The 15,270-nt window shown below is 42.0% G+C and overlaps 1 protein-coding gene across 1 annotated transcript; it reads right to left on the minus strand.

The window, feature by feature from the left end:
• Positions 1-534: 534 nt before the first annotated feature.
• Positions 535-1,672, minus strand: TMEM229A (transmembrane protein 229A). The gene has a single exon (XM_039239691.1). The coding sequence runs from the start codon at positions 1,670-1,672 to the stop codon at positions 551-553; it is 1,122 nt and encodes a 373-aa protein (XP_039095622.1). The 3' UTR covers positions 535-550.
• Between the last annotated feature and the right edge of the window lie 13,598 nt (positions 1,673-15,270).

Raw genomic sequence — 15,270 nt, forward strand, 5'->3', positions numbered from 1 at the left:
TGTCAGTTTCTTTCCACTTGTGTACTAGAGGGAGGCACTTCAAGAGCCATTAACTGTAGTTTTAGGCATACAAGATACTGAATTTCAGCAGTGATTGGTTAAATATGGCAAGGAATTAAAGTGAACTTGGATTAAGAAAGTAAACAAGTCATTAAATCAGAAGATTTTGCCAAATCTTGTAAGATCACTCATTTCTGATCTGAATAACCTCCTCACTTAAAAAAAAAATACTAGTAGTTATCACCCACCCATGCCCAAAAAAGTGAATATACTACAGCTTCTGACGTTAAGGTATAATGGTTTTGCTATAGGGGCTCATACGGGGTTTTAAATATTGACAAATACTTTATGCTTTGAGTAACATTTCAAAATATTGTATTATGCATAGGTTCCAAAGTGTCATAAAAACTAAAAGGTCCAATAAAACATATTGGAAGAGTTTAGTAAAACGTATAAAAATTAAAAGGCTAAAAAAACCCACTCTGTTTTAAACGTGTAAAAATAAATCCAATTGGTTCGTGGGAATCCAGTGACTTTTTTTTTTTTGGTCTTATTTAGTTGGTATGTACTGCACCCGCCACAACACGTTGGAAAGTAGGTCCTGGTACACACTAAGGAATATCCAACCAGGTAAATACATCAGGGTGATGAGGCCCATGAAATTGAGCGGGTAGTGAGAATAGTCCCAGGAGCAGGCGCCGCACGTGCGCAGTCCCAGACCCCAGGACAACTCCCATACGTAGATGAAGATCACGTAGATGGGCACCCGCTTCCAAGTGCTCCAGCCACGACGGCGGTGCAGGTGGAAGTAGAGCTTTTCCACCACGAAACTGCAGCTGCCATATATAAAGAAGGACCAGAGGGACGTGTGGCCGCTGGTAGCCCCGGCTCCCGGCTCCAGTAAGTTAAAGAAGAAAGTGAAGAAGATCTCATCCAAAAAGCCGTGCATTCCGAAGAAAAGAAAGCGGAGCAGGTCCGGCAGCCCCTGACCGGAGGCTCCTCCAGCGCCCTGAGTGTCTCGGGGTGGTCGCCTCCGGCCGCCTGCAACCGCGGGGGCCCGGGCTCCCTGAGGGGCGGGGGGCGCGCGGGGCCACGGCTGCTGCGGCTGCGGCTCTGGCTGCCGCCGGTACCGCAAGCGCAGGAAGCGCTTCAGGAACACATGGCAGTGGTAGAGCGCCAGCACATACTGCAGCGCTAGGTCCAGTGTGCCCGGCGCCGCCGCGCCCCCCGGGCCGCTGCGCAGGACGAGCAGCGGAGCCTGGCCCGCGAGCGTCTGCAGCGCCACGTGGGCCGACGGGTAGACGAGAAAATTGAAGAGGAAGGCGCTGGGGCAGCGCCGCTGCTGCAGGTAGACCTTCTCCAGGGCTAAGTGGGTGAGCGAGTGCAGCAGGCAGCGGTAGGGCGAGGAGAAGCCCACCATCCGGAGGTCCGGGCTGCTGGCGAAGCGCCGAACCGAGGACACGAGCACGTCCAGGGTGATCCCGTGCATCCCGTAGAAATAGAGGCGAATCCAGGCGGGCAGCGCAGCGCCGTCCGCCGGCGCTTCAGCAGTGGACAGCGGCTCCGGGTTGCCGGCGGCCGCCTCGCCTCCCCGCCCGCCGGGGGCCCCGGGACGCCGCGCCGCGCCGCTCCTGCGCGCCCGGCCCTCGCGGTCCGCGTCGCTGCCCGCCATGGGCTCAGGGCGGTGGGGACGCCCGAGCCCGCGCCGCCGCCGCCGCCGCCGCCGCCGCAAGGTGCGCGAAGCTGCGGGGCGGAGCAGCCCAGCCCCGCGCCGCCTCCCGGCCGCTGCCAGCCCCCGGGGCGCGCGCAGGGGGCTCCGTCCCCGCCGGGCCGGAGCTGGTGTGCTCCGGGGGACGCGCGGGCCGCCCGGCTGCCGGAGTACCCCCGCCGCGGCCCCACCGCGCCCTGCCCTCCAGTCCCGGGCGCCGAGCAGCCGGCCCGCGCCCGCGCTCACTCTGCGCGGCCTAACGCGCGCCGCGGCCCGGCGAGGGGCGGTGGCGCCGGGGCTGCGGGGAGCGATGCGGAGGCAGCTGCAAGCCCCATCTCCGCCGCGGCTCTGCCCCGCGGCTCCTGAAGCGTAAAGCCAACAGTGACGCCCCTTCCCCCGGCCCTCCCCATGCCCCCTCTCCGCCCGCCGCGCAGGGCCCCGTCCCCGCCCCACCCTCCGAGTGGATCCCGCGGGGGTCCGCTGGGGGAGAAGGCCGGGCCCTGCCTCTCCGCCCCCTTCCGCCAGCCCTGCACTCTGGTCCCCAGAGGTGCTGGGCGGAGGCGGGAGTGGAGAAACACCTAACAGGTGTGACTGCGAGCGGATGGGCACTCCCGGTGTCGCGGAAACTAGGGCAAGGGCCTGGCTGGCAGACGCCAATGGCCTGGTGCCACAGACCAGAGGCCGGGCCTGAGACCAAACTGCCGTGCTCTGTATTTAATGTTCTCGTTCAAAGCCAGCTGTGTCCCAGTCACAAAGAGTCAACACGAGACTCCATGCCTGCGGACCCCGGCATCTGAAATGTTGCCACGGCAGGTGGTCCACTGTTTCAAGCTCTCTCCCTGACCAGTCTGCTTTCCTAGGTTGGCTTACTGGGGCCCAAAGGCCGAGTCAAAGCCCCTCAGAATTAGGAAATGATTTGAGGCCAGGAGCGCTGGTCATTGCTAGGGCTGCCGCGGAGTCTCACATCAAGAATAGTACCTCGGCTCAGGCTGGCACACCCCGGTGCTGCCTTTTCTCCTTGCAGAACTAGGTCATCCCAGAAATGGGGAGTGAAACAGAGGGTGAGGATTTTGGTGTTTTTTTTTTTTTTTTGCTTTTGAGATAGAGAGGGTGGGAGAATCTAAAATTTTGGTGTCTTGGGGGCTGCACTTTTTAAAAACCCAATTATGATTCAAGCTTAGAATTGAAAAGAACCTTATCATAGGTAAAATACACTGATTTGTTACCCTCCAAGTCCCCACCATCATGTCTAGAAGAAACTAGATTAACTGTTCTAATCTGTAAGGCGATGGGCTTTTCCTTGGCTGGAAGGCTTTCTGGAGATTTTTTTTTCTTCTTCTGGAGAATAAATATTCTGACGCTGTTCCTCCATTTCTTAAAGCAATCTCCTCCCCACTCTCCCCTTATGTTACAGTCTATAGTTCCTAAATGATTTGTGATTTAGGTAAGAAAATAAAAGTATGATGAAAAGAAAAATGGTTAAAGTAACAGCACTTGTATCAGGTGAAAGTAATGACTTATGTATGTATTTTTGGCTTTCTTAGTATGTGGCTTAGTTGCAGACTTCTTTGGCAACTGTCAGAGTCAGTGGATGGAAAATGTCATGCCAGGGACAGGAGCCTCAGGTAGCAGGCTCAACAAACCAGTTGCAAAATCAGAGACGGGGTTAGTTGCTCAGGTGACAGAGCAAGTACAATAAAGACAAATAATAATGTGTTAAAAAACAAAGCGCAACTGGTAAATTTGAAGACCTATTCGCCTTCAGTCAGAGGTTCATGAATTGGGCAGCATCCCATTTAACAAACAGAAATGATCTCCAAGGAGCTGTGTGAAGTGGAAGACGTTTGTAGGCAGAAACATGGAGGGACATGGGAAGTTGTGAGTAAAAGAAAAGAAAATTGTTTTAGGCAAGGTCACCTTCCTTTGGGAGGGTGGGGGGTCTTTCACACATATTTAGTGCTCATCAGGAAATTCCAGATTGAGTGACTGAAGGTCACATTTCTGTAATTAAGTTTTGGTTTGCTGTCACGGGGGAGAGTGTCTCCATACCGAGACTGTTATTCTTTTTAAACACTGTAAACATTTTCATGAGCACTTACCATATCCAAATGCTAAACACACTGGGAAAATAGAGGGTTCTGAGATGTACTCTTCAAGAAGTATATGATCTAATTGATATGACAATAATCTATCATACATTTCACAGGGCTCCTGGGTGGCTCAGTTGGTTAAGTGGCTGACTCTTGATTTCACCTCAGGTCATAATCTCACGGTTTGTGAGATTGAGCTCCTCATCGGGCTCAATTTGTGCTATCTCTTTTTCTCTCAAAATAAATAAATAAATAAACTTAAAAAACATATTAATAACAAACCTATCATATCTGTGTAAAGCCTATTTATGATTATTATTAATAATAACTACTTGTGATCAGCTAGTTGTACTGTAGTTTCCCTTATCTGCAGTTTCGCTTTCCGTGGTCCAGGAGCAGATGCTCTCTCTTCTGACATATCACCAGAAGGTCAGTCGTAGCCTAACATTATGTCACTCTCCTCACGTCACACAGACATTTTATCCTCTCACATCATCAGCAGAAGAGGGAGTATGATACAGTAAGATATTTCGAGGGAGAGAAACCACATTCACATAACTTTTATTACAGTATAATGTTACAATTGTTCAATTTTATTATTGTTGTTAATCTCCTATGGGGCCTAATTGATAAACTTTATCATAGGGAAGTATGCATAGGAAAAAACATAGTATATATGGTATATATACTCAATACTATTGGTTTCAGGCATCCGCTGGGGGTCTTGGAATGTACCTCCTGTGGCTAAGAGGGAGGGGAAGCTGTTATACATACCAACAAATACATTTCTTTGAGTTATTATTTTACTATACAAACCCAAGCCTAGGCCAAATTTATCAGATACTAAAAAAAAATACACTCATTCTCCATAGCTGCCACTCCAGCAAGGGACGATAGCATCATCATATAGCATAAATATAGCCATTTAAACATGCATACACAGATTTACTATACTAAACTTGAATCGTTTTCTAATACTCAAGTAAACTTCAAGGGCTCAAGTCTATTTATTCTAATTTTTCTTTTAAAAATGTTTATTTATTTTTTAGAGAGAGAGAGGGACACAAGAGAATCCCAAGCAGGCTCAGCACTGTCAGCACAGAGCCCGATAAAGGGCTCTAACTCATGAACAGTGAGATCATGATCTGAGCCAAAATCAAGTTGGTCACATAATGACTGAGCCACCCAGGCACCACATATTTACTCTGTTTTTTTTCTTAAAGATGACAAGGAAAACCTTGAAAGGTCTAATTCTATAGTTCAGTCTAGTTCATCCCAGGGAATGAAGGAAAATCTTTTGGATTAAACAAAAAAATTAGATCTTCGGTGTCTGTATTTTTAATCGCAGCACTTAACAAGATTACTGTTTTGTGTACCATACATATCTTATATATTATATTAGTCTAATAGGACATGTATAACATGTATGCGTGTATAGTACACATGCATTTGAAACATGCTAATTTTTTAAATGAGGGAAAATATCATAAAAAGCTTGTGTTTCCCCATTGTTGTCAATGTAGTGTTCTGCTGAGTGGGTTAGATTACTAAAAATCTCAGTGTTCTGGGTCCTTTTATGAATCTGTTTCTCATCTATTTTAGGAGAAGTGATGCAAAATATAAATCAATAGTTATAAATCCATAGCAGAATATGCAACTATCACTTGTTATTCTATGCTATTTTTTAATATTTTTGTGATGGCCTCTCCTTAGTTACACCACTTCACAATGTATGAAACACTAACCTATAAAAAAAGTAGAGATGGGGCGCCTGGGTGGCTTAGTTGGTTAAGCGTCCGACTTTCGCTTAGGTCATGATCTCGCGGTTCGTGGGTTCGAGCCCCGCGTCGGGCTCTGTGCTGACTGCCAGCTCAGAGCCTGGAGCCTGTTTCAGTCTGTGACTCCCTCTCTCTGACCCTCCCCTGCTCACGCTGTGTCTCTCTCTCTCTCTCCTAGAAATAAATAAAACATTAAAAAAAAAAAAAGTAGAGGTGCACCTGGGTGGCTCAGTCGGTTAAGCACCGACTTCGGCTCAGGTCATGATCTCATGGTTCGTGTGTTGAAGCTCTGCCTTGGCCTCTGTGCTGGCAGCTAGCTCAAAGCCTGGAGCCTGGTTCAGATTCTGTGTCTCCCTCTCTCTCTTACCCTCCCCTGCTCATGCTGTGTGTATGTCTCTCTCTCTCTCAGAAAAAAAAAAAATTAAAAAAAGTAGAGGGGCACCTGGGTGGCTCAGTCCGTTGAGCGTCCCACTTTGGCTCAGGTCATGATCTCATGGTTTGTGAGTTCGAGCCCTGTGTTGGGCTCTGTGCTGATAGCTCAGAGCCCAGAGCCTGCTTCAGATTCTGTGTCTCTCCTTCTCTCTGCCCATCCCATGATCATGTTCCATCTCTCTCTGTCTCTCAATGATAAATAAACGTTAAAAAATTAAAATAAATAAATAAATAAAGTAGAAAAATAAAGGATAAAAAGAAAAGTCTTTAAAAAGGCAGGAGACCAAGGACTGGAAGAATACCCACTGTGAAAGTTGCCATTAATTCTTTCATTTATTGTCTCATTTTAAAAAATGAGTATCTTTTACCATTCTGAAAAGTTAGCCCACCAATGATACCAATCTTTGTTTCTGCTGTATCTTCACATTGTTCTTTTGTTTTAAATGTTTCATTGCTGGGTTTCCAAAAAGAAAACAGTAGCACAGCTTTAATGATCCGTGATGATCTTATAATTTACAATCCTCACATTGAAATGATCATAAAATGCTTAAAGGCATTTCTGTGTTGGCCTTTGCTACTGCAAACATTAAATACATCTGTAAACCCAGCAACTTATTGGGAATTGGTGGGCCTGAGGATGAGGGGACTTTAACAGTATAGAACAGGAATCTATAATAAAATAACATCAGTTTGAGATTCCTTAGATTAAAAAGTAGCCATTCAATGAATGCTTTGAAACTTTGTTCTTCATGAAAAACAGTCTTCTTTGACCGCAGAGAAGCTGTCTAGGTCAGCGTGTCTGTAGAGATATAACAATTCACGTGGAGCCAACGCTAATCTTACTAGGCTGGCCAGGTTGGCTCCAAATAGGTGTACACCCCAGAGCCGGGTAGTTAGTGTGACCAGGGAGAGGTATGTAAATAAGGAGAAGGGTCCTTTGGAGGATTATGATAATCTTCAGTGAATTGTTGCCTAGTGGCCACAGGGTCTCAGTTGTAGTCTTTGAGATGCATGGAATGCCTGAGACCTTTCACTGCACACCAGAACAAAAGGAAAGTGCCTGGAGAGCCCAGCATTTAGAAGAAAGCTTAAAGGAAGCCCAATAAGGTAAGGTACAAATGTAATGACAGAGGAAACAGTAAAAGGTAGCAGCCACATTAACAGTAGATGTAAAAACCTTTCTGAGTATGGATCAAATTACACACACACACACACACACACACACACACCCTTCTTATATAGTATAATCATCAAACTAAGAAGCAAGACATCCATCCAAGAAGGTTTGCAATTGCTGAATGCTGGCTCCCTACAAATCCCACCCAAATAACCTGCTGCTAAAGCAAACCGAATGTGTTGCTTATCATGGTAAGAGAGCTTTCTTCCTTGACAATGATCTTGGAGTAGGAAGGATAATGTTGGACTGTTTATGAAGTCTTTAGATTCTGGTTTAAGATGGGTCTTTCACTAGAAGGGCTTGATTAGAATTAGGTAATGACTATGATATAATGGTTTGGGATTGGTGGACACAGCAAGATGGGTGTTTTGAGGCGAGAGCTTCAAAAAATATTGAGAATGAATAATAAACTTCTATCTCTCTGGTCCAGACCTTCCTAGAATAATAAATTTGTGTTGATAAAGACAGTGGAAGTCATGTTCGTGATGATAGCCAAACAATAATGCCACGACCATAAAGATAATAAGCTTTGGCAGGTATATGATTTGGGGTTTGCACAGTCTAATGGGGAGTTTGAGGAGAATCATTTGAGTAAGGATAGGCAAAGGGAATGAAGAAACAGGACTGACACTGAGTTTAGCTAAAATGATGCTCGTCCCCAGTGGAGGACAGGGGAAGGAAAAGAGGTTGATTGACAGTTCAACAAAAACACAGCTGCATACAATCTTTGTATGCATGTGAGTATAGTTTCACTTACTTTACGTATATTGTTTTTTAATTTCTTTTGATATATACTACAGTTTCAAATTAAAGAATTTTTATTTATTTATTTATTTATTTATTTATTTATTTATTTATTTTTTACAAATAGTGTATTGTCAAATTAGTTTCCACATAACGCTCAGTGCTCATCCCCACAAGTGTCCTCCTCCATGCCCCTCCCCACCTCCCCCCCACATCCATCAGTCCTCAGTTTTTGTCAGCATTCAAGAGTCTCTCATGGTTTGCCTAAAGAATTCTTTTTAAAAATGTTTATTTATTTATTCCTTCATTTATTTGTTTAGAGAGCATGAGGGATCTGGGGAGGGGCAGAGAGAGGGGAAGAGAGATAATCTCATTCAAGCAGGCTCCACACTCAGCATGAGCCTGGAGCCCGACACGGAGCTCAATCCCAGGACTGTGAGATCATGACCTGAGCCAAAATCAAGAGACAGATGCTTAACCTACTGGGCCATCCAGGCACCCCAGAGAATTCTTTTTATATATTCCCTAAACAGTTGGGAGAGCAAATGAACCATCAGGAGGCAACTAACAGATTATTAGTGCTTATTGACAAGCGCAGAAAGGTCAAATAGAAGCATGTAAACTTTTTTTGAACATGTCACTGTTGGGGAAATCCTTCCTATTGTTCCCATTGAATGTCTTTACAAAGCTCCTTCTTTTTAACTGTACTCTTTTGATTCCTCTTTCTGATAATCTGATTAATGGGGAGTCATATTGATGTCAGGAAAGTTTTCTTTTGTACCTCCTGGTAGCCCTTTATGTATTTTTGTATTGTCAGTTTGAATTTCAGGCCCTTTTTCTGTCCCAGAAATTTCTTAGAGCTCCTAGTTTTCACCAGGGAACTGCCTCAGCTAAGGATTATTTCTGAGATTTCACTGAGTGGGGCTCTTAAAGAATAGACTTTGAATAGATGTTTTTCATTCATAAAGCTTATAGAAAAACCAAAACAGTAACAAGTTGTTTTGGCAAAGCCTGCTTAAAAAATAAAATTTCACTTTGAGCAATATTCAAATCAGAAATACTCCCTTCGTGTAATCTTTGCCTGGTTGCCAGTGCCCTACTTTGAATGTCCAAGGAGACTATTTTTCCCTCTCCAGTTAATTCCATTCTTTTTTTCAAAGGAAGCAGCTTAGTTTGAATAATACTACTTGAGTCCATTGGTTAGGGTTTATTGGTAAGAGAGATCATCACTGTTAATGGACACTACTTAACGTGTACCTACATGTTAGCTGTGTACTTCACATGTGTTATCAATACTTCATATAACTGTTCTCTTATTTTTTAACAGATATTTGGAACTTAGGCCCTGAAAAAAATTACTTGCTCAAGGTCTCAGCTTATAAATCAAAAGCCAAGCCATGAAGTCATTTCCACTTGACACCAAAGTTCATTTGTGATACACTGTGTCATCTCCTATGTTCTCACATTAAAGTCATCTTGAATGAGCTGAAGTTGCAGATTTCATAAAAAAAAAAAAAAAGACCTGGGGTACCTGGGTGGCTCAGACAGTTAAGCATCCGACTTTGGCTCAGGTTATGATCTCACGGTTTGTGGGTTTGAGCCCCGCGTCAGGCTCTGTGCTGACAGCCAATTCAGAGCCTGGAGCCTGTTTCAGATTCTGTGTCTCCCTCTCTCAATACCCTCCCCTGCTCATGCTGTCTCTCTTGCTCTCTCAGAAATAAATAAAACATTCAAAAAAAGACCAGTTCTGTTTATAGTTTTAGGGGGCATTAATTTAAGAATCCCTAACCCTTCCCCAGCTACTCTATCCCTTTGCTTATTATGCATTTTATTTTAATCATTAATCTATACAATCATTTCATATCCTTTGTTACTGCTGTTCAATACATTTACTTGTTTATTTCCCCTGCCTTTCCTTCTGGGTTTCCTTACAAAATAGTAAATGGCTATTTAGTTGTACAAATGTGGCTAAATGGCTTAGGGTGGAATAGAAGATAGAGGTCAGGAGAGCCTGGGTGGCTCAGTTGGTTAACTGTTCGACTCTTGATTTTGGCTCAGGTCATGATCACATGGTTTGCCAGACTGAGTCCTGCATTAGGCTCTGTGCTGGCAGCATGGAGCCTGATTGGTTGGGTTTCTCTCTCTCTCTCCCCTGCTCTTGCTCTCTCCCTCTCTCTCTTTCAAAATAAATTAATAAACATGAAAAAAAAGAGGTCAGATAACAGGAAAATAAGTATGGAATGCAAATGTATTCCTGTGGGCTGTTAGTACATGTTTCCAGATATTGACATTCAGCAAAATCACACCCTGCTGTTCCAGTGAACACCCATTCATAGTTACCTCAGCGTGATTGGGTGCAGTGACTTAACCAATAGATTTGCATGAGTTCGTCTAGTTAACAAAGTCCATTTGTACCTGGTCTCCAAAACCTACGTGTGTGTGATATTTTAATACATTTTATAGTTTCACAGCTACTTATGGCACTTCTTAATTTTTTTCAGTCATTATCTCATTTTGTCCTCAATCAGCTGAAACCAGAAAATGCCACTTGCTGAAACTCACACACTGGTAATGGCAGGGCTGTTTCTCATTTAAAATCTAAAAGCTTCTTTCCAGACTACACTCCCCATCTTACAAAATGTCTCCAGCCCGATCGAGGGTTCTAAGTGCCCACCCCGGCTATGTGAAACAAGCTCACTGATTGGGGCTCAGAAAAGAGGAATCATTTTCAGTTAAATTCTAGAAGACAGATGAAGGAGGCCCCAGTTAGTGCCATTGGCCAATAGCCTAGATTTCTCAGACCCTCGGGTGAGGATGCAGCTCATAGAACTCAGTGTACTGATTGCCTTTCTTAGCAAGGCTGCTAGTTCTGTTTCTTGTCACCTGGTGACTACCTAGTGGCTTTCTTCATTGACTGTAGTTATTCAGCTTGACTCGTGTGACCATGTTTCTTCTGTGAGTGGTCATGTTAGTGACATATTGCTTTCATGTGTGGTTATGACTGTCACAACTCTTGCCTTAGAGAATATAAATTTCTTATATATATATGTATATATATCCTATATACATTTTATTTATAATAACTAAATATAAACATATGCTTAATTATATTTTTCTTCATCCAGCAAATAGTTATGGAGCACTTATGTGCAATACCTTAGTGTCAAGCCTTGGACATAAAAAAAAAATGAATATAGAAAAGTCTACCCCTCTTGAAGTTTCAAGTATAGCTTACTACAAAAGATGTACTTGCCTACTGAATAAATTGGAAATAAATAAAAGTAGAAAGTAAAACAAGTACACATCCCCCATGATGCCACAACCCATAGATAACCACTGTTAATATTTTGGTATGTAGCCTTTCAACTATTATAGTATCACCAAAAGGAGATAACATTATGCATTCCTTGTATAATTTGTAATTTGCCTTTGTCACTTATTGGTGATTAGGGAACATCTGTCTGTTTGATAGTCTGCGACATCATAGGTTATGATGGATGACAACTGATTCCTTTGTATAGACAGCCCATAATTTGCTTATCCAATCCTCAATTTTTTGCCAGTTGTTTCCAAAAAATTTTGCTGATATGAGCTTCTATGTGACAAGCATTCCCTTAATTATCTTTTTCATGTAGCCATATTTATTTACCTAGGCTACCTACCTTAAAGTTCAAACGGACAATCAAAATTATACACATTTTTAGGCTTTGGCTATTGCTAAAGAGACCACTAGAAGCCTTCCTGGAAATTCTGAATACTTTTGTAGAACAAATAATTTCCTTCTGATGGGAATGGGAAGTCACAGCTGGTGGCAGGTTGGCCTTATGGTAGAATCTTGGTGTTGAGAATGTACGTTTGGGGTGTGCTACGTGATGGGTTGTACTGATTGGATAGTAATAAAGATACCTCTGACAAAAGTCTAATATGATTAAATAAAACAAATGTACTATTGTGAACGATATACCGTTACTTCTATTTCTCCATGTGTAAAATTCCATTGCTCATTTCTCCCTCTAACACAGATACTTCCCTCCCTCCATTCCTCCATCCCTTGATATCCTTGTATGTATACATACAAACATTTTTGTGCCACTTATGCAATAATCAAAGCATGATCATTATGCTCAAACATCTCACCATCTAGTGAGGGAGGCAGATAAGTAAATACAGACCACAAAACTGGATAATACAAATTATGACAGAAGAAAAGCCTGAATGTATTTGTACACGCAGGAGGGAAACCTGACTCTAATTAGGAAAAGTTTGTCTTTTAGGATCGTCCTGTTCTTCCTGTATACTAACCTTGACTCCTTAATATCCCTCAATCCCTATATTCAGCAGTTATTGTCTACTGTTTATTTATACTCTCCAAAATCTCTTTTAAAACGTTTCTATAGTTTATTATCTCCTTCGCATTTCCAGTGTTATCACCCTTGTGCAGACCACTATCACCTCAGCCAGGACTATTCCAATAACATGTTAACTGATGTACTGAGCATAAGTTTCTTTATCCTCCTCTGATCTATCGTGGATAGACTACTATCAGTGTAACCACCCTAAACCATGACTTTGAAAGATTTCATTACCCTCATCAAAAACTTTCAAAAGATTTCCTTGACTTATAGCAGAACACCCAAGTTCTTTTCTTGATCGTCAAGATCAAATAGTGATCTACTTTTCCACCCTTATTTCTTGTACTCATCTTCAGTCACTTTCATCAGATCCCCTCCTACTTTAGTAAGCCCTGTCCATTTTCCAAGGCCTGCTCATATTAATATCCTTTATAAAGCTGGGCTGGACTTCACCTGCTTGGCATATTCTGGTTGTTGATGTATCACTCAGAACAATTTCATTATGTACTGCTTTTATTGTTACCCTGAATTTTCAAAATGTCTCACATCTATGTTTTGTCATATTGAAAACTCATTTGAATTACAAATACTGTCAGCATCTCTGTAGCTCCTAGCACAGAAACTTACACAGAGAAGTGATCATCCCACTTCTGTGGGTTCTGAGGTTAATTTAAATGAGCTACTGTTTGGATATTCTTGAACTTTATTGATTAGATCATATCAATAAAATCTAGTAATAATGATATGAACTAGGTCGTGTATATTTCTCCAACCCTTCCATATTTTAATTTAATCATTAGAGCTAAAAACATCTAACTGAGCTCCAGCAAGCACTTTCCTTCCATCTCGTCATCCTTTCCCCTTGCTAAGGAATGCTAGGGAGGGGAACACTTCTTTCTTTCTTACTACCAGGCTGCATAAATCCTTCTGTTATGGACTCTCTTTCCTAGGAATCTTTTTATAGAAAATCACGGTGAAGGAAGACAGGAAGGAAGGAGGAAGGGAAAACATATGGAAATGTAGCGAGCAAGTGTGACGGTATCTGGCCCTCCCACCATTCCTAATTCTCACGTACATGGCAGACATAAGTATTGCAGCATGTTTCTCCAATAAGTCTAGTTTTGCATTTGAATCCCATTCCACGGAATGTTACAGGAAGACATCATCAATCAAGAGGAGCTGGCAAGAAAAATGGATTGTACTTGGCATTCCCATTCTAGATTATACATGGGGCATTCATGTCTGTTTGGATAAATTAGATATATGGTACTTTGCATTATATACATACGCTCTCATGATCGGAGTAATTGCTTTTTCTATAAAAGCTCTCCCCCTGGTAAGCAGACCCTTACAGCAGAATTTTTAGACATCACAAGGTTCCTGGGACTGTAAATGTGTTATTGCTTGAGTTACACACAACTATTTTTTTAATGTATTATGGCATGAGGTGAGCTCTTTTTTGTGTTTAAGGTTAAACAAAATCATTGTTAGGAGCCAGAAAAATTAGCAAATAAATGGGTTAACATTTGCGTAACATTCTTAAATTTTCGATCCTGAGTATTGAGTTTCAAAAAATATATCAGAATATCAGGTATTTATTTTATGGCAGGGATCTAGGCTCAGTCAGTACAGTTCTAAATAGAAAGATTTTTTTTTTTAATTTGCATAGTACTTAAAATCTACAAAGTGCTTTCATACTCGTTTTTCTCATTGGTTCCTTGAAATAATGTGTGATAGGCAAGAAGTACCATTTACTGCTAGGGAAATTCCAAAATACGTAAATTATATTTCAAGAGTTAAAATAACTCTTGGGAAGGCTGGGGTAGATGATTTTTGAATTTAGCCTCTATTTAATTAAAAAAACAATAACATTGTGTGTCACCTATACTTTGATAAAAAATCCAATATTTTCATATCTTCAACATTTGCAATGTACAAAAGGCTATGCAGAGAAAATTTCCCTCTGATATCTGTCTCCTACCCACACATTTTCCTTTGGAGCTATATTCTTAGCTTAATATTAGTTCTTTGGTTGTTTATCCAGAGATATTCTATGCATATGCTAATGAATAGAAGCCTCCTGTACCATTTTTCATGCTAATGCTAATATACTGGTATACTTGGTTCTGCACCTTATTATTATTATTATTTACCTATTGACTGTGCGTTCACACTGTATACATAAAGAACCCATCTCCAATTTTTATTTTAAACAGCTAAGCAGTATTGCTTTGTTTGAATGAATCACTATTTATCTTATCAGGCCTTTTACCAATGGGTATTTAAATAGTTTAAAATCTTTTGTCATGGCAAAAATGCTACAATACATACAAACATAAAAATGGCCAACAGACCCAATATCACTCATCATCAGGGAAATGCAAATCATAATCATAATCAGATATCACTTTACACCTGTAAGAATGGCTAAAATTAAAAAGACAAGAAATAACAAGTAATGACAAGGATGTGGATAAAAAGGAACACTTGTACCCTGTTGGTAGGAATGTAAACTTGTACAGCCCCTCTGGAAAACAGTATGGAGCTTCCTCAAAAAATTAAAACAGAAATATCATGTGATCCAATAATTCCACTATTAGATATTTACCCAAAGAAAATGAAGACACTAATATGAAAAGATATTATGCTAAGTGAAATACATCAGTCAGAAAAAGACAGATATCATATGCTTTCACTCATATGTGGATCTTGAGAAACTTAACAGAAAACCATGGGGGAAGGAAAGGGAAAAAATAGTTTCAAAAAGAGAAGTAGGCAAACCATAAGAGACTCTTAAATACAGAGAACAAAATGAGGGTTGATGGGGTGGAGGGGGGCGGGGGAGAGGGGAAAATGGGACATGGGCATTGAGGAGGGCACTTGTTGGGATGATCACTGAGTGTTGTATGTAAGTGATGAATCATGAGAATCTACTCCTAAAGCCAAGAGCACACTCTATATACTGTACATTAGCTAACTTGACAATAAA

Source organism: Hyaena hyaena, unplaced genomic scaffold, assembly GCF_003009895.1.
Source record: "Hyaena hyaena isolate Hyena2069 unplaced genomic scaffold, ASM300989v1 scaffold_161, whole genome shotgun sequence".
Classification (NCBI taxonomy): domain Eukaryota; kingdom Metazoa; phylum Chordata; class Mammalia; order Carnivora; family Hyaenidae; genus Hyaena; species Hyaena hyaena.

What these genes read in the sequence shown, in the direction of transcription:
- TMEM229A (XM_039239691.1), bottom strand. Translation starts at nt 1,672, where the DNA reads ATGGCGGGCAGCGACGCGGACCGCGAGGGCCGGGCGCGCAGGAGCGGC.